The 24,812-nt window shown below is 39.8% G+C and overlaps 1 protein-coding gene across 2 annotated transcripts in view; it reads right to left on the reverse strand.

Annotated features, from left to right (window-relative positions):
• Positions 1 to 24,812, reverse strand: part of zc3h3 (zinc finger CCCH-type containing 3) — a 69,937-nt gene that overhangs the window by 15,648 nt on the left and 29,477 nt on the right. For both annotated transcript variants that reach the window (XM_072684295.1, XM_072684297.1), the window contains exons 4-8: positions 19,002 to 19,140; positions 5,578 to 5,723; positions 3,510 to 3,582; positions 2,735 to 2,893; positions 2,409 to 2,478 (exon numbers count right to left, since the gene is read on the reverse strand). In XM_072684295.1, coding sequence (XP_072540396.1) covers positions 2,409 to 2,478; positions 2,735 to 2,893; positions 3,510 to 3,582; positions 5,578 to 5,723; positions 19,002 to 19,140 — 587 coding nt within the window. The remainder of the gene's footprint in view (positions 1 to 2,408; positions 2,479 to 2,734; positions 2,894 to 3,509; positions 3,583 to 5,577; positions 5,724 to 19,001; positions 19,141 to 24,812) is intronic.

Here is a 24,812-nt window from a genome sequence, read left to right on the forward strand (position 1 = left end):
CTCAAGCCATGCTTCAGGGAATGTACACGTGAAATAAGGAGCAGGGTTAAATTCAGTTGGAGAGCGAGGGAGAGGGGGAAGGAGGGTTATGATGGAGGACAGGTGGGGCCCACAAGGAGGTGGCATTGCTCCTTTAAGACAAACGGGCAGCTGGCCTCTCAGCGCTTGGCGGGGGAGACCATGACGACTGTCACAGGTGCAGCGGGTGCGAGAGTGAGAGTGAGCGAGAGTGTTTTGGGGGTGTTGGGGGTGGGGGCAACATGAGCAAAAGTCCAAACAAGTGCTTGTGGGTGAGTGCGAGTGTGTGTATGCATGTGTGTGTGTATGTGTGTGTGTTCTTAAGGAAAGTGAAGACTCGCAGAGGGAGAGCTATTTTTTGCCAGACAAACAACAAGCAAGACAGGTGTCCACCCCTCAGCGAGTGAAGGAGGTCTATGGGGAAATCTTCAGATTGTGGCCTAAGCCAGAATTCAGAATGCAAACTTTATTCTTGTATTTGAAAGTCAGGTACACTCTTCCTTGTGCCTCTCCTTCAATAAAAGCTCTATGTGAATCCAATAGCTTACCTTAATGCACGCACACATATATACAAACAGGATAGGGCAAAATAAGGGAAAATAAGGGAAACTGGTCAGCTTAACCATTTGAACCCTACTCAAAATACTATTAAATTCAGCAAATTGTCACTGTACTGCAAAAACCTTCTCCATTTCGACATTCTCAATTTTTGACATGATGTATGTGGCTGTTGCCCTTCAAACTGTGTAAAAGTTTCATATTGAATGGAGAGTGACAAAAAGCAAAAAATATGAATGTGCTCTATTCAGCAAAATTGTACTATTAGAAAAGCATAACAGTAAAAATATTATATCTGAATATTAAACTAAGACCTCTCTACATTAATGTCTTAATGATTCCAGTTAAGTGTAATGTGAAATCTGTGTGATTTAGACACAGCTAAAATGTCAAGCTGCAGCAATAGTAATAATATAAAAAACACTTATTTCCAGTAAGACAAAGCTGACTAACTGTAGATCTCTATAGCTAGTATACAATGCTTAAGCCAGCTAGTCAAAAGAATTCCAGATAGTCAGTCAACGAGGTTATAGCTTTTTTATGAAAATCTTAGGAAATAAAAATATAGAGCACCAAGCTAAAGGTGGCCATCTTCCCCCAAAGATCTAAAATTTGTATTTAAACGAAATACAATGCCAAAATGCACTGCTCTCATAATAATTCTATAAAAAAACAAAAAGGGGGGGGGGGGCATCTTATTCCTAAACCTTTATACATTGAGCCTACTCAGTGCATATTAGTACTTAGTACTAATGTTGGATGGTATTAAACGGATTAAATGTAATATCATGTTACTTTTCAAATATAGCAGATGATCAAAGGTTTTTTTTTTATTTAGCATTAATAAAGGACTATATGATTCCTGAGAACTGCTGCTCCGCTCTAAAAGAATATCCTACATGTCTCACAGTGTTGGACTGTTCTGTTTCCTATTGTTCTGTCTAGAAAAGAAAACATCAAAAATACACAATTTATACACAAGCTAACCAGACAGAAATCACATTTTCATTTGGTAACATACTACACATTTACCGTTTATGCATTTTAAAATAGTAGAATGTCGCCATGGATAATGTATGCAAGCGGCAATCAGTATCATACTGTGACAATACAGACAGAACACTGCCCAGCACAGATGGGTAAAATATTAAACAAAGATGTCATTCCTGAGGTGTAAAGAATTGTTCTGGGGGACATTATTATGAGAACAAATTCCAGGCCTTGGAACTCCAAACCCATATCCATAAAAGATTAAAGTGCTGTGGGCAGCCAGATGTGTGTGTTTGAATGAGTGCATGAAGAGAAGGAACACCTTGTTTCTGGGGCACACATACTAACATGACACTCCTAAGTCACACTTTGCCCTCGATACTGATCTCCCCCCTTGTCTCCAGGGCTCCCACCACCAAGGCAACAGCTGCCAAGTATGCAACATGGGAACCTGATGGGTGAATCTTACAGATAGATCATAATACACCATCAGAAGCTGAGATCAGAAGTTCATAATCTGCCAGAAGATCTTAAATTATCACCCGGCAGGCGAGCATGTACTGACCTTTACCTGACTCCAGTGCCACGGGCCGCTCATTGCTTTTTCTTGTAAACTTGCAGAGCGCAGGTTAGCAGCCCCAGTGACATTCTGCATGTGACACGTGTGCACGCTTAACAGCTTAATTAATGCTCGAGTACAGTTAAAATGACTCTGGCCTCTACGCTACTCTGAACCCCTGTGGTCTAATGCTTGCATAGATTTACTATAAGCACATTTGCCTTTTAAACATTATTTCTTCTTTTTAGAATGGAAGAAATCAAGGTATTGAATGAAGACCCACCTTTTCCTTGGACACTTTGTGTGAGAAAGGACACGTCCCATCTGTCTTCTTACATGTGCCTCTGAGAAACCTGCAAGCCAGATTTCACACACTGTACAGTTAATCGCAAAGTTTTTCACAACAGCATAAACAATACAAAGGAATATTGTACTTATAAAGTACACTACAGTCAGATATTAAATAGCACTATGAAGTAAATATAGAAACAGCAGCTTAATGATGCTGATCTTAACAGCACATCATATGAATTAACCTACACAAGAAACATTTACTTAAACTTTATTATTTAGTAGATAAAAGTTTTTTAGATGACAGTGACTAAGTACCTGGTACAAACGGCCACCTTATCAGGATCATGGATGTAGGGACAGCTGTTGCCGCGGTTGCACTTGCCAAAGCGGTTGTAGTACATGCAGTACTGTTTGGCCTGCTGCTTTTTCTGGTGAGCCTGCCGGATGATGGCCAGACTTCTCTGCACTGCTCGACTGAGAAGACAAAGATCAGCTTAAAATGTAGTCAAAAACAAGCTAAATGTGGGCCCAAGAAAATGTAAGGTTGAGCAAGAACTAGATGATATACACCATATGTCCAAACATTTGTGTGTGTCCGCTGTTTTAATAAATGCATTCAGGTACTTTAAGTGGCACTCGAGCTGACAAAAGCAGACAAATGCACACAGCTCTGGTCCTTGTACAGAAACATTGGCTATACAATAGGACTCGCTGGAGCAGATAAGCATGAACTGTTCATGCTTAAAGCCAGGCGTGAGCTAGAGGGGTATAAAGCCCCCCCCCCATCATTACTGTGAATGTGATGCAGTGCAACTGTGTTCTCTGGAATTATGGTGGTTCATCCAATACTTTTTTTTTGGGGGGGGGGTGGTGATCATCCAACATTCCAACCTAACTAACACAGAAGTCTAACTAACAGAGGTCTGGCTCCAATGACAGAACTACATTAACAAGTCTCCAGTTGATGGGTAGAAGCTCTCATTACTGACCTACCAACCTAAGAAAAGCCTAATGTAAACCTACACAGTATAGTTCACAGAGTTCATCTGAGGTGTCATTTAGGTAAGAGATTTTCACTTTACAAACTCACCTGGCCACATGTCTCACGCTGGACGCCCTTACTATACTGGTGGATGATACGTATGATGAGTTGAACCACTTGGCTGAATTTTGGGAAATACATTGAGGAAAAAAGGGTGTTAATTTACATAACCTTTAGTAAGGAGTGGCTACATATGCAAAAACCTGTACAATATTAAATCAGGGCAGCCTTAAACAAGTTGTACCTCTTTTCATTTACACCTGTCCAATATGTACCCAAGTATACCGATTTATTTATACGCTCAGTGAAATAAATCTGATGTGATTGCAGTCCACAGCATTGGCTGCTGCCCTGAACCCATGAAAGTGAAACTATGACAAGGTGCAACACCGTTTATTTATATGCCAGGGCACATCAGTGTGCAGCCAAACCAGAACGTGACAGAAAGGGACACAGAGAGAGACGAATAAACACGATGTACGCAACGTACAGGGCTGATGGGTGAGAAGAAGCAATATGGGGAAAGAGAAGAGGGGGAATGTAATGACTGGGTGTGTCCATGAAGTGTAAAAGTGAGACTACGTCTGGTACAAGAACTGTTTGGTCATTCCCGGTGTGACATCTTATACTGTCTGGGCACGTGTGTGTCTGTGTGTGCGCATGTGAGAGAATAAGCCAAAGAGTGGAATGTGTGTTCTTAGGAACTCATCGCAGGACAAGTGCTGCTCTTTAATTCTGCTAGCAGTTCTGACTTGGGCTACATGGTTTAATCTCGAGCGCCCAGTAAATCTCCCTCCCGCTCTGCCTGTGTCACACATACAGACTGGGGCCAGTGACAGATGACAGCTTTATTATTTCAGATGGCGACCTGCACAGCCTTTCCACGCGCTCCCTCTCTCTTCTTGAACACAAGCAACAGTGTAGTGTGCTCACACACCAAATAAAAAATGATAATAATTAAATACATAAATAGCACAATGTTTAATTGGCCTGATGTGACTTTGTACTGCATTCTTCTATTAATTCCCAAACGAAGCATTAATTTACTGGACAGCACAATGGATAAATACCATCTCAGTCCTAAGCAAAAGTCAAACAAACTGTTAATTGGCTGAACAGCATAGTGGATAAACACCATGCCACAGTCGTCTAGTTTATTAAGAATTAGTTTAGTTTAGTTCATTTACTTGAACTAATGTGAACAAATCCTCTACAGGAAACAAATAAGAACAGTGCATTTACTTGTAAACAAATGATATATGGTTTATTTTTACAATATGTTAACAAATGAACCTTAATTGTTCATTAAAATGTCCAAAAGTGTGTTCTCTGAAAATTCTACAGAAAAAGCTAGTCTGCTTCATCATGTTGTAATTTTCTCTAGATCTGTTGAATATGTTAGTACTTAAAGTAAGTGTCATAACTGATATGATATAAGCTTGTCTATGGCATTGCATTTTAAAATACCATTAATACACAGGGTATTTTTGTGATAATTTAATATTAAGCTTAAACACTTGTTTAAGCTTACAGTGTACCGTGTATCATATACCATTACAGTATATATATATTAAAAAAAACATATACCATTTGGTTATAGTGTTTTGCAGTTTGCAGTTCTCACAGACTTTGTATCAAACCCTGATCCAGTCCACCTGATCCAAAAAATGACTGCCTTCAGAAGTCCTTGTTTGGCAGAATGGGGTGTGTAGGGTGTAGATTTGGATGGGAGTTATAACTTGCAGAAAGGTAGCTCTGAAGACCACTGGCGTAATGGGTAACAACACTGCCCTACATGAGGCAGACTAGGGCTTGATTCTGGGGTAGGCAAAAAGCACCAAGCTACAATAAGAGTCCCTGGACATGACTCCTAATGCTACATTCGCCTACCTGCGTAACATGATGCAAATATAAGTTGTTCTGGATAAGAGAGTCAGCAAAATACCATAAATGGTACCTATGGTACCTAAATTAAAATGTGAACAAAGTTTTAAAATACACATAATGTAAACAGATCATGGTATCAGAATTAGTCAAGTAATTAAGCATTATTACTTTCCCAAATTCAATTCACAATTCCATGCACACATGAAATGCACACCACTCCAAACTTTACCTGATCTCACAGATGGCGTGCTGGTAGTGTGTGTGCGTGAAAGCTTATTGGCTGAGACCCTATAGAGGGCCCCACCTATCCACCGCATACCCCGCCCCCTCCACTGTCTATCCGGGGGCAATCGCAGACGACTCTGCAAGAGAATCCTGCAAAGACATTTAAAGAAGAGAAGTGAATAAACAGATGGCAATCTCTGATGATTGCTGATCTCTGGTAAGACAAATACTACACCACCCTCAGCACTAAATAAATAAATAAAATGCTACATAAATATATTTTATTGGGCATTGTGCCTCGGTAGTAACTCTCTACTCTTCACCCACACAACGCTGTCCATCGCTTTCATTCTTACATATCCCAGGCCCTTCCTTCTCTGCCTCCTTCCCCTCCGCCCCCCTTTCTCTCCCTCTGGCTCCTGTGTCACAGCACTCTGGTAAATTGCTCCTCTAATGGAAGGGACGGCAGGGTGGAAATGGAGAGAATTGAAAAGAGGAGGAAATCATTGAGATAATTGCCAGGGCAGGAGGCCAGAGCAGGGAGATTGCCCTCCAAACCCCTCACACACATGCACACTTTTACTCCACCTCTCCTGCTTCCTCCTTTACGCTTACCATTTCTCTCACATGCAGTTCATACACACACTAACTTCATGTCTCCCTCACTTATGATCCTGTTATCTACCTTAAAAATCTATATTAAAAATCTATATATGAAATCTTTCCTTTTCTCACATTTACCATGTTGATCTCAAGATCGAAAGGTTTACTTGGAGACTTGCTTTCTCTAAAGCGCTGTACACTTCTTGATACATTTACAGACATTTACAATTAAGAGTGTTCATTTAAATGGAAGTACTTCTACACATCTTCCAAAAATGGCCTCTTACTCGTTGCTTATGACTACATCCCTCCCTCCACCTAGCTCTTCAATCAGAGTGTCAGTGTGTTAGAGAGAACGTGACCGTGTAGGTGGGCCCAGCGGAGAGGTTGTGAAACTATGTGTGAGGATAAAAATGGAGGAAGGGGGGGGGGGTGCAAGTAACAAAAAAGCTAAAGAGAGCTGGTATCTACTCTATATTAGGAGACATGAACTCTGCTCCAAGCGTTTCGAATCCATCTAAACCCCCTACAGCAAATTACATCCAGCATCAATCTGAACCCAATACAGAAGCCTTTACTACACAATCTATTGCCATGGCCAAACCCAATCCTTGGCCCCCACCCCCTCACCTACTCTCACAGACACACAAGCAACATAGACCACACATGGAAACTCAGAGAAAATAGCTTAAAAAAAGTGCCATTTCAAACTATCGGCACTCTTGGTTAAACCTTTTTTTTAAATTAAACATGTCATCTTACAATAAAAAAAATCGAAATATAATTTTAAAAACTTTAGGAAATTGCCACTCAAACAAAATTTAACTAACACACATTTGAAAACCTGAGTGGACATTCTTTTACGTTTACCTGTAATGTACAGGCTAGGGGTCATTGACACCTGCAGATTTTGAAGCAGGAGTGGGGAATTCTGATCTTGGAGTGCTGGATTCCAGCACAATTTAGTGCTTTTCCTATTTACTTGATTTAACTCACCTGTTAACTGCAAAGTATAGTCGTTGTATTTGAGCAGGGAAGTCAGCAAACTATGCTGGATTCTGGCCTTCGGTTCCCCACTCCTGGCAATTTAGTAGGATGTGTTCATAGTTTCCATGAAATCCCTGATATATTTACTGACTTTATCAGAAAAAGCCAAGCTTAATTGCTTGCATCTTTTTTGTATTTTGTACATTTTGTGATACTTAACAGACACATATAATGTAATTTACTTTAAACTGAGGTTTAAATTTAAATTAAACGGTTTTAGATAACTTGGTTTAATTAGAGTAAGGATTAAGGAACATCATTCAAAATCATGTTGACAGTCCACTGACCTGCAAAAGGTACAGCAGCACTGCAATCATTGCTATTGTAGACTTGGCATGCTGCTAACTTAACTATTTAACTGTGGTGAGATATTTAGATGTGTTCTCTCATCTCATTAAGTACTACTTAAAAAACCTCCAATAACTGTAATCCTGTCATTGCATTACTTCTCTCAAATATTGTACAGTAAAATCATGTTGACAAACAGTAAAAACATTTATTTCATAGCATGACATACAGACAGGAACCCAGAAAGCAAAGTTAATAAAGGGTAGTGATCCAGCTTTCTTTCAGTTGTACGACTACATACTTGACATGGCTCATAACTTAAGACTGGTTCACACTAGCTAAGTGACTGTAGCCATGGGAGCCATAATGAGGGATAATGGGAGAACAGTTGCTGCCCCCAAAGAGGCTTTAGCAGGACACCCTAGAGCCAAAGAGCCATAATGGAGACTAATGTAGCCATGACATGGGCATGGAACATGGACAGCAGTTAACCTTTCACAGAAAAGTCACTGTGTGTGTGAGGAATGTCGCTGTGTATGTGGTGTGTGATAAATGTAAAAAAGAGATGCACAGGGAAATGAAACACCAAAAGGACAGAGAAAATACTTTTTTTGGTCATTACATTTTTGGCTGTGCATTAGCAAGAACCTGAAGATACAATAGGAATCACGATACAGGGTTACGATGTAATATATTACTATATAGTGTGATACTGTAAGCAAGTGGGATAAACATTGCGATAAAATTGCAATACTCCAGTGTATCAATATTTTCTTACACCCCTATTCAATATGTTTATAATTGTGGTAAGAGTGGCCATTATATGAGAACAGCACAATTATATGGGTGATATATGTCCTACAATTGCCGACTCCATTGCCCTGGATGCTCTTGACCATGTAGCCTTAAACAATGCCTTATCTTCCCCAAACAGCAGGGCGACACTCACAAATCCAGTGCGAGAAGAGTGCACAGTCCCTTTAGCTGCTGATCCAAAACCAGCTACATTGTTTTGCTCATACTGTTAGAATTCAGCCTCATGAGTGCTGGTCTGAAATCAGGGAAGTAAAAAGTCCTTGTGGGGGTGGGCAGCAGACACCACTAATATCCCAGGTCTGAGGAACACATCACACTATCACATGCATCATCTGAATGGGGCAGGGGAATAATTTTAATGGGACACACGCTAATGTAATGGCAGTGCTGAAGCTGCAGGTGATTTAGAGTGGAAGGGGTGTGACCCCAGTCCTGTGGGGCTGCGATCTAAAGAGGTTTTACTGCCGGCTCTCAAACACAGAGGAGAGTCAGAAAGAGTACAGAAGTACAGGGGGAAAAAAAAGAAAAAAAGAAAAAGCAGCATAAGTATAGAGCAATAACTAATAACTTTGTTATCAAATCCAATACCACTTTTAAGAAGCTAAAAACCCTGATGACCAAGATCAACTGATATAGAACTTGGCATAAAAATTGAACAGTTACTGCTGTGTAAGCTGTGTAAATTGTCAGATGATTGTAAGTCTCTACTGTCAAGTTAAAGAATTTTCAGAAGTGAGAACTGATCAAGTCTAAAATGTCTAAAAAGTCTAAAGTTTGCTTCATATTCATATTGTGAGCTTCAGTGTATAACTAGAGATTTTGTTGGTACACTATATGGATAAAAGTATTGGGACACCTGCTTATTCACTTTTTTATCCAAAATCGGAAACTAACTGCTTTTGTTGGACTAACTGACTCTACTGGAAGACTTACTACTAGATTTTGCTGAACTGCTGTAATGATTTTACTGCATTCAGCTTTAGTTAATGAGGTCATAATGTCGGATGATCACCCACCACCTCATTCCCAACTCATTCCAAAAGTATTGGATGGTGCACCATCATTCTAGAGGACACAGTTCCACTGCTCCACAGCTGAGCTTTCAGTTCCAGAGAGTCTTATTGTATTGCCAATACTTCTCTACAGGGAAGTCTGTGTGAGCGCATTTTCACATCTGTGTCAGCAACGTGTGCAACTTACAGTACTGAATGCATTAATCAGAAAGGTTGTCCAAAAATATTTGGACATATAGTGATTCAAGTAGCATTTTTCTTTTGCATCTCTAATAGTTTTTTTCTAATAGTTTTTTTTTAGGTAATTAGCCTCGCTAACACTAATGGTTAGTTTTGGATGAATTTATTTGAATATTTTTGAATATTTTAATTTATATGAAGTTATTTGTGCTACTGCAGTAATAACATTGAGCAGCTGGTGGCTTCAACATTGCAGTGAAGAAGTGTTGTCAAATTATTAAAAAGGAGTGACTTTTCAAATGTTACAGGGTGTAAGTAAATTTTAAGGAATATCAGAGATGTTTGTCAGTTTTAGAAATTTTATAAAAAGCAATTTCATCACTTAGCTAATATATCATTCAGGCCTACACATTAAAAAATGGGAGCGCTTCAAGGGTTCTTTACTAAAGACAATTTGTTCCAAATGCAACTACATCGACTCAAAGAACAAGCCACCACTAGTTATGCAGTCTTACACAGTTCTCGCAAGAGGTGTCCATCCCACATCAAAGTCACAAAGTACAGTTGTGGAATGCTACACACGGATTTGCAATGACAGAGATGCTATTCTCCCAGTTACAAGTGAGTGGAGCATCACAGTGATTCTAAAGCTGTTACTTTAAGGTAAAATGCTACACAATGTTTCTGTAAATAAAATAAGCAAGTATATAGCTGCAAAAAGGGTTCCACTATTGTTACAAGTCAAAGACTCCTTCTTCAGTATTAAATAGAGCTATTTTTGCATAGAGTGCAATATTAGCTTTGGTACCCATGCTTTAAAAAAAAAAGACATACAGACATAAAATGCTAAGATGTTGATCCAAGTGTATTTTCTTTTCTTTTGCAAATGATCAACTACCTTTAAGTAAAAATACATTAGTCGCTTTGTTCTTCTAAATCATTATGTCAAAATAAGAGCTATTATAGCAAACTATCACTCCCAGTAGATGCAAATCTCTTCTTCTGCTGCTACCTGGCACATTTAGGGGGCACGATAAGCAAACAATCAGCAAGACTGAATGGTTTACACCTGTGTCTCTCTAAAAAAGGCATCCATCATATTCCATTAAAATAAAAAATAAATCAGTGCTACCTACTCTTTTTTGTTTTTCTCAAAACTGCTGTGGGCAGGCTCTGAGCAGGTGAGTTGACTAGAGTAGTAAAAGGCATTCATACATTATCACTTGCATAACTTTAGGCGTTATCCACAAACTTATGTACATTTGTGAAGTTAACGGACCAGAGAGGTAGCTAATAAAATAACCTGAAAGGAGTGATGAGCACAAGACGGAATGTGTATTTTACACAGCTCATGCTATCAATTCACTTGAGCTGAACATGCTTGTGCACAGTGGCGCTTTGGTGGATGCGCGTCCATGCGAGGGTGTGTGGCGTGGTGCGCTTCGACCGTAGGACGAGCACAGATGAAGGAGAGAGCGAATCAGCACTCCGGCAGGGTGATTAACGATGTGACTTTTGTTTTGGTGACGGCGAAGAATTCACAAACCACACGGGCATTCACAATAATGCTTGTCTGACCTATCTGTTTGCAGAGAAAGCATTAGTAAGCTCATCCCGAGGAAAGGAAAAAACAGTTACCCTTGAAATGAGCTAGCTAGCTTCATTTAGCTAATTTCTGTTGTTTCAATGGCTCTTCGCTTTAAGCAAACTAGGTAATGGAGGAATCAAGTGCTATCAACGTGCTAAAGACTATTAAAGGAGCAGTATTATTTTGTGAAGAGGCAGGTGGGACTCATTTGAAATTAGCTTCAATAAAGAAATAAACTGGAGCGAAGCATAGCGAGCAAATTGATGCAAAGTGGATTGAGGGGAGTGAGAGAAAGAGAAATACAGCAGGAGAGAAAGAAGGAGGCAGAGAGAGGGAAGAGATGATGGTGTTCAACTGTCAACTATATCACTGTTTCTCTTGTGTTTCTGTCATGTGTTCAAATCTTTTATATAAAAGCAAGTCATGTCAAAGTCTTGGTTTTGCTGAAAGCAGAACAGCAATCCTGTTTTTAAAACATTCATACAACTAATAAGATACAGAACTGAGATCTAATACAAAAATAGTTCTTTGGAAAGCTATTAGACTTGGCAGTCATGTTTTGTATTTGCTAAGAAGAGCCCATTGCATCTGGTTGTTGGCACAAGGTTTGAGAAGTATTTTAAATCTTAAAAGCTTTAAATTTGCCTCACCATGCCTATTCTAACAATGACGGTGAACAAACCATAGTGTTAAGAAGCTACTTAAGGTCTGAGAATTTGGTAAAAGTTCTTAAAATTGTATAAACCACATTCATCTTTAAATGTTATGCCATTTAGAGATAGGTTAAGATCAGCTCTTCTACTAAGGAGTGCTTAAACTTGTGTGTTCCACTGTTTAAATCAAATTTTACATGACATCTACAGAGGTTCCAAACTCTCTGTTTAAAAATGCCTGCACATGCTAGCTAAAAGGTTTCTTCATCAGGACACAACACAAAATCATGAAGAAAGGTACTTGTAAACCACAGAGGTTATTTATCTATTGGTGTTTTATTTGTGTTTGTGTTGTTAACAGATCGATAAAGATAAACTTAAATTATTTGAAATATTATTAATACATTATAGCCCTTGTTGAACAGTGATTAGTTTTACATGGGGAGGTCGGGTAATGTCATTTTACTACATATATATAATGTTTTGAAAATGTATGGCAGGTTCGCACGGGATAAGAATCTTGGCATAAATAAATGAGATGGGGGTGGCTTCTCGGCTGACACGCTGCCGTCACAGCCAAAAAAAAAGTCATGATAGCCTAAAAGTCTTATAACCCATTTAAAGTAACAAAGAAATTTTAGTTTAAAAATAAGCAGCTACATGTTTGTAACACGTGTGCAGGCTATAAGCTACACTACACAACGAGGAGTCCTTTGGCTCGTCTTCTGGAGGTTTGCCACAGACTTGAGTGACTCATGGTATCTGTGCTATGCACTATAAAAAATTTAATGTGACCTCAAGCGCCCCCGTATTTGTGAAAAAACACAGGAAATGATGGAATATTTACCCACGTCAATTTGCATGCGATCAATATAACCTGATTATATTCTTCCAGATTGTTTTGAAGGTAAAATGTGTCTTTACTGTCTTTAGTGACACAGGATTAATGCAGTCCCTAGAAACGATAACCTGATTCTTTAATCAAGTTACCATTTTGTTTATAAAAGATTATCATACTGACACACACTTCTTTTATGACCTACAGAACTGCTGCACATGTATACCCAATGTAAGAGATTTTGTAAATATTAATGTCTGCTGTGGACTGCTAATTCTCAAGCCAAAGAATAAAAGCACTCTCAAGAAGCACACTCATACCCACCATTTCTCTTGTTTCTTGGGAGGATGGGAGGACGATGGAGAAAAGAAGTGAGCAATGCTGGGTTTATTACCGACTCTCTCCCACTTCCTTTACTGATCAATACTGGAGCACTAAACCTGATGACGGCCATGTCAGCCACTCCACCCACACTCTGCACATGGCGTGTGTGAGTGTGTGTGTAAAAAAGGATGGTGTTGGAGCAATTGAATCTGTACATGTGTACATCTGTTCATCTGTACATTTCTCATGCCTTAAAGGCCAGGTATACACTGGGTCCACTGTATGACTGTACGTGGGCAGTTATTGTTGAGCCATTGGTGAAATCTTGTAGTTTTTGAGGCTGCAATGCCAAATATACTGCCTCACTTCGCCACCCTTGGTTTGCCTGAATGACTGAAACGGAATACTTGGAAGTAACTGAATAATTAGTAACTGAGAATTTTAATATTTAATCATAAGATGAAAGTGTTCTGGTTCTGTTCTGGTTTTAGTCAGAAAACCCTGTTGGATCAATGTTGTGCTGTTGGCATTATCCAATCACGAATGTTTACTACCGTGCGAGAGAAGCTGGTTAGCGTTAGCTTAGTTAGCATGATAACATACTGTTCACCATAGAACAAGCCAAGTCTTACTTACTGAAACCTTCCTTGAGCGCATTTAAAACGAGAATGACTCAGATTGAGTGACTGCTGTTGAAAGGAGAGAAAGCTGAAATTGAATTTTGAAATTGATTTTTTCTGTGGTGTTGGATCTGACATGGGTATTGACAATAAAAACTCCAGCAACTGGTGTTGGAGTGACAGAAAGGTGAAATGTGACAGGTTATGTCAAGTTTGGACTCGTGGCCAGACAGCTAGACTCAGATAAGTTAGCTAGCTAAAAGGCTAAACACCACAGCACAGGCAGTGTTTCAGCTAACTGAGGCTCAAATCTGAGGCCCAAAAATGTAAAAGATAAAGCCTCACACCTGACAGCACAAAAGTTGAGGGAATGGTCTTGGAGGCGTTTGTGACAGTTTGAGGCACATCTTGCAGACTGGTTCATCCAGGTTTGCTTGCTTTATTATTTGCATAAATTAAGCATGTTGCTAAACTAAAACTACAAATGGGCCTGTTTTTAGAGTGTGATGGCACTCTTAAATGCACATGAATGAATGAGCTATTTTGGCCGTGTATTTGATAGACACTGAACACTAGGGGTGTGTGATATTGAAGTAATATCTCAATATTTTCTCAGGATTCTGCTGATAACGATAATTAGACGACACTTTTCATCCTTCAAAAAGTCTTGCATTGCTCTAACTTGTTTTTTTATTTGTTTTTATTTACTTAAAACTGAATCATTTAAGTAAAAATAATACAAAAACAACAGTGCAAGTGTTTGACATTACAAACTTGTAACTTGTTTACATTAAATAGTTTTTAATATAAAAGTACTATCTATTACACTATATTTAGATTTCATGTTATTTATTGTCATTTTCAAACGTTTATTGTCATTTTCAAAGGTTTAATACATAACGCACACCCCTACGGAAGACAAATTTGACATCAGACATTTTGAAATGCCATTCTCATTTGGAGATACAGTTATACTCATTATGTACAGCGGTACGGCATTACCTTTAAACAGTCCAACCCTACACATGGCTCAGTCAATCAGATCTCCAAGCCGGACTATCTATTTTTTTTTTTTTTATTCTTACTCCGAGGGCAGCAACAAAAACAAATGAGCCTTGCTTTTCCTGGGTGCTGAGCATCTTGACCAATCCCAATTACACAGAGAGGGTTTCTGTGGGTGTTGCAGTCAAATATTCTGTTGTAACGGTGTTACTTTATTGATTCAACAATGCACTTTAAATATGTGACAAGGCCCATCACTGTCAAACAGGGAGGGATATTACCACATTACTAGCATTCTCCATATACTGTGCAGCTCTATTACAAACCTACCGATGCAAAGCCAGAAAAAGCCCAGGATGGAAAGATTGAACAGTAAAGAAACAGACATGAGCACCACAGAAATAAAGAGGGTGAGGAAGAGAGAGAGAGAGAGACACAGACATAGAATGAGAGAGAGACACAGACATAGAATGAGAGAGAGACAGACAGAGCGAGAGAAGGAGGGGAGGGGCTCTGAATGCGTCTGTGCGTGCATGCTTGTGTAATTTATGCCTTAGCGTCTATGCTTTATGGCTTTCTTAATTCAACTCCTGCTACTATTAATGTAGTTAATGTTGAGATTATATCTATTTTCTGGTGGTGGCTGGCGATTTACGAGGGCCATTTCTCCCCCACCCAGTCGCCCCAAACACTCAATCACCCAGCACAGGCCAGCGCGCTCTGCTGACTGCACACTCCCACTCTACCCAACACACACTGGGTCACCGCACTTAGTCCCTGTGTCTAAATGTCTGTGGTAATAGGGGACGGGTCAGGAATGGCTGTGGGTGGTAAGAACTGGGTGGTAAACCGCCTGTCGGAGTCAATTACTACCATCTACCGGTACAGAATGTACAGAATTCTGAGATATACAAAAAAAAGAAAAAATACACAGTGCTTTATCATCACAAGTGTAGCTCATCTATAGCAAGTTTAGCGAAACGCTAAAAAAAAGTTCTTCCTTCAAGCAGGGAGGCTCCCGCTTCTTTTCTCCTTCTCATTTCTCTCTCTCTCTCTTGTAATATTTCATGCAGCGTCACAGTGGTTCAAATTGAAAACCCCTTGATGAATCAATATTTATTGCAGGGAGCTAAATGAATAGTGATAAGTCACCAGAGCTCAATGCTCAGTCCAGAGACAAGCACACTGTCTCTGAAAATCTGAATTAAACAAATGAAGCACTGTGCAAGTCAGCGTCCACATACACATGCAGCCCTGTTCATTCTACAAATGTGTTTGATTTGAACCCGAAAGGTAGTAATAAATGATGATTGTGATCATATTTATATAGAGTGCTTTTAAAGGGGGCAGCTGTTAGGATTTGACGGATATTTCAAAACAATATTTGATGATGTACTTCTGAAAGAGCAGAATGTTAGGTGCCGCTGGTCTACTATACCAAAATATCTGCATTTCATTCATTAAGTACCTTAATTTATAAGCCCAGCTCTGGGACCCAGCTGTGATCTATCTTAATCATCTGCCTTAATGTGTTTACAATATTTATCTTACCACAGGACCACCATTTATTTATTTGAGTGGTGGCTCTGTATGACACTGACATGGTGGTGAAGTGTTGCCCTGGTATGAGTGGTTCAGACACAACAGGGCTGCCAGACAATGTGTCCACTCTCAGTCCACTCTATTAGACATTCCTACCTAGTTGGTCCAACTTGTAGATATAAGATCAGAGACAGAATCATCAGTTTCTGCACAGTTTGTGTTGGTCATCCTCTAATCCTTCCTCAGTAGACACAGGATGCTGCCCACAGGACACTGTTGGCTGGACATTTCTGGTTCTTGGACTATTCTCAGTCCAGCAGTGATGCTGAGGTGTCTGATCCACTGTGCAACACACAAACACGCCACCACCATGGCAGTGTCACTGTAGTGCGGCGAACAATCCAAATAATATCTGCTCTGTGGTGGTCCTATTGAAACTCCAGGACCTGAAATCTGCATCCATGGCCTACAGTATAGTCAGTCAGGTACTGACAGATCCACCAAGTCGTCTAACGGAGCCCTTACAGAGAGAGGCTAATGAAAGAATGGATAGAGATGAGAGCAGAAGTGTATAAAAGAGAAAATGATTAGTGTGGCAGTGCTCTTAACACCTAGCGCATGGCACACAGGCTCGCTCTTCTACATGAGTGAGTCTAAGAGGTGTGTGGGGATTTACTATGGAAGATAATCTTTTCTCTGTAGATAACACTGGGTGTAAAATATTTACACCCATGTGGATGACTGATTCATTTATGCCATTAAGCAAATGCGATTTTCTATACTCACCAATCAGAACACAGCTTGTATAAACCGCAATCATTCACAAGTCACCCCTCTAACCTTTACACTCTTCCAGTAGAAAATCTCCCTTTCTACTATCTTTAATTATGTCTTAAATAATCCCAGTAATTAATTCTTTTTTTGGGTGCCACCAAATCTCTGTCCAGTTCACAACTATGCTGTATTCCTAAAAACAAAGAGTACTATGTTTCTGAGCTCGTATGTAAAGTTGCAGTAGAAAAAATACCATTTTACATTTTTAAAAAGTCTTTCTACTTTTTTTAAAATTGCGCTTTGAGCTTCACCTCATGGAAAGCTCAAACCTCATGGAAAACGTGCATTTGTTGACAAACTGAAGTGAAAGTACCACATCATTTGTCATGGTACATTAATGTTACAGGATTTTACACAAATATGAACAGGGTTATTTAGGGTTATGCAGTTCTCATGAGAAGGCTCGTGGAGTTCACCACTAAGTTACATATTGTAGTAGCCTAGAGATATTATTGGAGGATATAATTGCTACATAATGCTCCTTTAAAGAAACAAACGCGAGGAAGTGATCTGTCCTATCACTTTTAACTTGACATTTCATTTTCACAATGCAGAAGAACAATTCTTTACTTCCCTAAAAACATCAGTGAATGGTTCTTACTCGATCTTTAAAGATTGGTATTTTGTAAATATGACATGTGATTGGTATGGTACCACTCCAAATAATCATTATTTTTAAAAAAATTAATTAGTCTGAATATGAAAGAGAGTAGAGATTAGAGTAGAGTAGAGAAAAGACAGTGAAAGAGAGAGAGGGAGAAAGCCTCCTTTTAACCCCAAACTCCCTTTCCTTGCATGTCCACCCCTGCACCCCTCAATTACCTAAATCCCTTCATGGACTACATTAATGGTGTTATAAACCCATCACTGGCGGACACTGGCCATTAAAAGCGATCATTTAAAAGAAGCTTCTCACGTGTTCCCATGTGGGCATGGACTATATTATAGCAACATGTTTATGGTCTGAGTAATAGATTACCATGATGAGCAGCACCTTCCCCCTGTCACAATGTTATTGGTGATGAGGTGCTTATATCTCGTAGTGTTATTAAGGCCAGCCGGTTAGTTAGTGTTTTATTATGGTGCTTCTGAGGGACTGTTAGAAATGCAGTGTATCAACAGAGAGGCTTTAATCAGTCCTATAATTGGTTGTGGTGGACTATGATTGTGTGTGGGCTGGGAGGCACCAACACACACAAACTTGTTTTATGGCAGAACCAAACTCTGCTCAAAGACTAGAGCAGAGGTGCTATTAATGTGATGAAAGAGGAAAAAAAAAAAATATGCATGAAAACGTCTGCAGACGGCAGTCCTGATACAATTTTACATGCAAAATAAACATTCATTTCATGGGCACGAGGATAATTAATACCGTATGTTGATAGGCTGGTGAAATAAGCATTATCTGTCTAACCTTTTTTTATAGCAGCTTTATATGCAGGTACATTGAAAAACTTTGAAGCAATGAATATAGCATGTCATAGATAATGAAGTAAGTAAAATGTTTCAACATGTATGTACAAAATCACTCCCCAGTCCATATACTGTCGTCCATATATGGAAACATAGATGCAAATACAGGCTGTTATTGAATTAATTGCTTCTGTGAGGTCAAATCTGCATATATTTGCTTATACAGCAGTTTAGCCCTACCCATGCACGCTAAAATTAGGAGTGTTTCAGGCCCCCACCTCATTTTTTAATGAGGCACATTACAGGGCAGCCAATCACAACAAATTGCATTTACATATATCAGTCTATATATATATATATATGTATATCAGACATGGTTAAGGGAATTAAATACCAAAAATGGCAGGATATGGATCCTCCACGACGAGTTTCTGCTTGTTAATTCAGTTTTAGGGATCATATGTGTCCCCTCAGTCACATCAGTCAATAAAACACTACTTACCTAAAATGAACAGAGTCTGTTTAATTTCAGACCATATAGCAAAATCACTGATAATTAGAATTATTTGTGTACAGTGATTAAAAATTCATAATACGTGGGTTCTGGTCTGAGTGTGTTTTGAGTGTGTGTGTGTGTGTGTGTGTGTGTGTGTGTGTGTGTGTCTACCTGGCTGATTGGATCCTCTTGACTCTGTAGGAGAGGGCAGGGTTGTGGTGCTGGAGGTGTGCTCTGCGTGTGTCAATCTTGTAGCGGGTTTTGATGACCCTCTGTGGCGCTGGACTACGTCCAGAAAGAGAAGAATAGCCTATGGAGGAAAAAAAAGGATATCACATGAGGATTTGTTATAGAACATCACCGATCATTGTTGCTTAACCACCTTATGTACTGGTCCTGGTTACTGTAGACTATTAAAACCTCACCCTTACAGGCACTCCAGTTTGATCTGGACATTTCTGATCCAGCACTGGTGCTAACTTTTTTGGTATGCATATTTTTGTATTTATTTATTTGTTGATCATTCAGAACCACATTTGTTTCTGGCACAACATGCACTATCAGAGTCTGCCTTTAAACACTATCCAAATGCCCCTTGACCCCCACAGAACAACAGAACATCAGTATGATACTTTTCCAACCGCTTTAAAGTAATGGGCATCAATGCGAGTCAGTCAGTGCTCCTAAAGCTGTTAAATTCAGTAGCTCTGCACACTCACAGACACAGACTGCCGACTCGCTCATCCCCACTGACAAACTCCCTTTCACTGGCAGGTGCGCGCCTTAATAAGCTGCACATGTAAAAATGAAGGAATAACAAAGGCTGAATTTTTATCAGCCTAATAAATCATATCCTCTGTCTCTCTCTCTCTCTCTCCCTCTCTCTCGCGTGCACCCCCCGCCCTCTTTCTCTCCCTCTCCTTTCTCTTCAGGTCTCATTCGTTATATCATTTCACAGATCCATCAGAGGAGAGACGGAGGGAGAGAGCAGAGGGAGAGAATAAGTGTGGCTTTTATTTATTTCTTTATTTCTTCATTTATCCATCATGCTGCTTTATGAGTGGCTGGGCGGAGGTGACATGCGTGCATGCAGGCTGAGTAAAAGATGGACTCTGCATGGCGGCTTTTCGCTCGCTGCCTTTTCACGCCAACGCTAAAAACCCCAAAGATTTATTCCCACTAAATATCATTTAGCATGTTAGACAAGTCAGCGGGAGAATGGAATTACTTACACAACTTAAGAAATCCTGAAAAGGTTATTCAACAACAGAGGAAAGAAGCTTTTTTGTTATATTTCACTTTTTCCCTCCCCAAAGGTCTTACAATTCCATAATTAGATAATACTCAGTTTAGAAGCAAGGCCTATCATCATGGAGTTTAAAAAATGGCTTTGGGACAGCCAAGCAACAATCATTCTGCTCCATTACAGAACAGAATGAAATGTTTTGGACAAACGAAGCAACTTTTTTCCCTCTCCCTCTCTCCCACACACTCACATCAATCTCCACAGTTTCCTATTCCTGACAACACTTTATCTTTCTAATGAGTGAAGACAGTAAGCAGGACACCGAAAAGTGAAGAAACACTAGAAAAGAGAAATAAAAGAACAGAAAATGACACATGGGGACAGAACTAGAGTCTGATTGATTATTAATATCGACGTACCGATATATAAGACAGTCGATAAACAGGGCCTGGGCCGATATATCAACTAACATAACGGCATACAAGCTCAATGTCTGGTCAAACTGCTGACAACTGGTTACACTCAAAAGCAACTGGAATGACTTGGTCGATGGCGAGAAGATGAGCTACTGTCAGTGTGGTCCTGCCAGTGCAATTAATGACCTGATCTAAATAACATCAGCTTTTTAAGTCAGTGAAGACACAGTTTGCCTTTGCTCATTATAGTCATGGATAACATCAATTGTTCTCATGCAAGCAGTCCGTCTACCTCACATGCGCAGTCTTTTGCGACAAAGCAAAAACAAAGACTCCAAAAAGAGTTTATCTCCCATATATGCACACTGAAGTGAATGGCTGAACAGTGATTACATACATACAAGTGAGGAATATTGGTTTTCCATGAAACAGACCCTTTAACATTAACAAACCTGAGCATGCACTGCTGTAATTTCACTTTTTCCCCGGTCATCTCAGAGCAACCACAGTTCCTGCCAGTCTTAGGAATGGCACGTTTCAAGGAAGAGGAGATGGTTTGACTGACATTGAAGTGTATACCGACACATTGATGCAATTATCTAATCAGCCGATCGTGTCATAGCAGTGCAATGAATTAAGTCATGCAGATACAGGCCTGAAGTGTAGAATGAGCATTGGTGCCTGTCAGGCTGGTTGGAGTCTTTCTAGAACTGCTGCTCTCCTGAAATTCTCAGCACAACAATGTCTAGCATTTACTCAAAAGTGTGTGATAAAGTTAAATCACAAAGTGAGCAGCGTCATCAACATCAGGTAACCACTCTGTACAACTGCAGTGAGCAGAAAAACATCAAAGAATGGTATCTTGAGGCAGATGTGCTACAATAGCAGAAGACCATGTCAGGTTTCAATTCTGTCAGCCAAGAACAGAAAGCTGAGGCTGCAGTGGGCACAGGCTCACCAAAACTGGATGATTTAGTACTGGAAAAAGAGCCTGTTTACACCTGGCATAACCATGCGTTTTATATCCGGATAGTAGCTAGATCCACTTTGACCGAATTCTATTCACACTTGTCGCTAGAATGAGTCCCCAGTGTGACCAGATGAGATTTGATTGTACTTTCCCATGTGAAAAGCATATCAACGTGTACATCACTTCTGTTTTACTTCTGGTACACAGCATTTCACGTTGTATCCTGACGGATCCATCTGTGACCACCTCTAAATGTGGTTTGAGTGATTTGATTATCAATCCTTTCACAATGCGTCCTGGGGATGTTTACACCAGGCTGTGAAATTTTAATGTGATTCGATCACCTAAATTACACCTGGCATTAACATGCATTTTGTATCCGAAAGGTATCTAGATCTACTCTGACCGTATGACCAGATGAGACCCTATTTTACTTTCCTGTTAATGTCAGGTGTAAACAGGCTCAATTTCTGCTTAGGCACACAGATGATAGGGTGATTTGGTGCCAACTACAGGAATCCATAGACCCAACCTGACTTGTGTCAGGCTGTTGGTCCAACAGTCCAGGCTGGTGGAGGTGGTTTAATGGTGTGGGGAATGTTTTCTTGGCATACTGTCGGCTCGTTAATATCAATTAATCTTTGCTTGCAACCCAAGGCCTATTTGGAGTATTGCTGCTGACCATGTGAATCCAGTTCATGGCCACATTTACCCATCTTCTAAAAGTGACTTCCAGCATAATAATGCACCATGGTTTCATTAAAAGGACAATGAGATCAGAGTTCTTTACAGGCCTTCCCAGTTCCTGGAACTGAATCCAACAGAACACTTTTGAGTTGTGGTAGCACAGGAAGATCTCTCAAAGAACTGCTTTAAATATCTTGTTTCGAGAGGCATGGAGGCCATATCTATTATTAGTATAGTCTTCCTAATAGCGTGTTCGTAAGTGTTTATTTGGTAACTTTCTCTGGTTGGAAATTGGAAAGGTATCAGTTGAATGTACAGTATAGATACAACAGTAATGAAGCGTTTAATTGCATTTTTTCCACTCACTTCCTAACTCCCAAACTTCTGTTTGCCTCCAAGTGCCATAAAGGATCTTCTACAGTTAAAATCTAATAACAGAAAATATACCAAATATGCCATAACACTGTGTTTCTAACACACTCCTAGTACCTCCTTTTTCTCACTTTCCACACTGTGTGCCCCTCTCAATTTGTCACTACAACACACTTTGGTATCAGTAAAAGAAATTCATCTTCCACAAACATTTACCAGTGATCAAATCTCAACAGTGTGTGTATGCGCTGTGTGAGGGCAACCTTATGGGTGTTCATGTGTGCTATAGAGTGTGTGTGATTTATAGTTTGAGCTGGGCTGTGTATGACTGGACTTTGAGGGAGCAAAGTGTTTGTGTGTGTGTGTGCACACGTGTGAGGAAGGCATGCATCCACACGCTGGTATGGGACGTGTATGTGGGAGCTTGCACGATTACTTGGCTGGCTTGAAGTCACTTTTTCACCCAGCACTCATCTGTATTGCAGTCAGAGCTATTTGGGCGTCCCGGCGGATGACAAATTTGGCTTGTCAAAGAGCCCGTGCCTTACACACTCAACCCCTTACCGAGTTCTTCACTACACTGTTCCACCTTACGTACTGTTTAACGACACAGCTGCAGAACTCATACCGCTTCAACTGTGGCTGTGTATGTGTGTGCATGAGGGCGAGTGTGTGTGTGTGTGTGTGTGTGTGGCCTGTGTTGAGCGGTATGTGCCAAAACCAAGGCAGTGGTCCCTGTCAGGACCCTTTTTATTTATGTGTGTGCTTGTAAGTGTGTGCGAGTGTGTGTGTGGCAGGGATCTGTCAGTGGCCTATTAAGGGGAAGATTGAGACCCCACTCGGTGCAGACTCACTCAACCAACACAACCTGCTGGGCTTTACAATCAGGCCTGGGGACTCATCCATCGCCTGCTGACACCCCAGCCCTGCGCCCGCGCCGAAACACACCGCCGATTATTTACTCAACTCACTCCAGCTCCAGCCAGCGTCGCACGCTCCCACCTTTATCTATCCCTCTCAGTCACACACACACGCTCATTTTTTCTGACAGGTTCCCATGTTATTTTTCTGCCTGGTCTTTGCTGGCGGTAGTAATGTCCCTGTGGTGCTGCTACAGGAGGAAGTTATAGTTGTACCACAGTTTATTTTGCAAGTGGAAGAGAGTCAAACGATATGTATTCTTTCCTACAAACTGCAGCAGCTGTTTAAAGGTGCTTAAATCAAAGGCCTTCAATAACTTACTTTTATCAAGAACAATGCATAGTGACATACTGTCACTGTCCAATCAAAATCTTGTATCTCCGTTTTGACATTTGTGCTTTTCTACCATAATATGACATTTATAAACACAAGCAGCCATTTATGCTGGTTCAAAAATTATATGATGAAAAGACCAACTGTAGTGGTATACAATTATTGTTATAAAAGAGCTTTACAATAATTTTTGTAATAATTTAAAGTTATTTAATTGGAGATACAAGTTTGTCTGAAATGTCTGAAAGCAAAATTATGAAACTTTTTTAAGGACATTTGATCTTCATTTTAACAATATTGAGAGATTAAATTAAAGACTAAACTAATACAACTGAAGAAATGTCGGTAACACTTGGATGGTCCATTATAGATGTTTTGGAGATGCTTAACTGATATTAAACTAACACTCATGGAATGCATATTAAATGCAACTGAACCCATTTAGATTTGAGGTTTAGGTTAAAGTTAGGTTTTTAGGTTAATTTAAGGGTAAGGTTAAGCAACGTGTTATGTATAGGTTTTTCTGTAGGGTTACATTCAATGGACAACCTTTTACATTCACCTTAGAGTTCAGTTGCATTTAATAGATATTTAGTCGAATGTGACTTAAATGTCAGATGAGCATCTACGAGGCATCTGCAATGGACCATCCAAGCAAAGTAATTATTCTTTAATAATTATGATTTTTCTGTTCTCAAGTTTATCATTGGAGTTAGAAATGGCACTGATGTAATAACTGGTGTCAGTTTTGGCTGATGGGTTTTCAGGTCAGTATAGGGCAAGACACAGTACTGTTACGGAAAAAGTGGCTTTGTGCCATCTCAAATTTCAATTTAAATTGATTTTGAATTTTAATTGAATTGAATTGGATTTTCCTTCTTTTGGAACTGCAACTTCTTAGCACATCTCATGAAGACGTCTTCGAATATCCTTAAAAATACACTTTGCGATGTCGCCCACCCCTAAGGTATTAAATAGGTGGCACTGCCAACTTTCTCCTCCCTTTGCCCAGTCAACATTTAAACACTTACTGCCAT

The sequence above is a fragment of the Salminus brasiliensis genome, chromosome 7 (assembly GCF_030463535.1).
Source record: "Salminus brasiliensis chromosome 7, fSalBra1.hap2, whole genome shotgun sequence".
Taxonomy (NCBI): domain Eukaryota; kingdom Metazoa; phylum Chordata; class Actinopteri; order Characiformes; family Bryconidae; genus Salminus; species Salminus brasiliensis.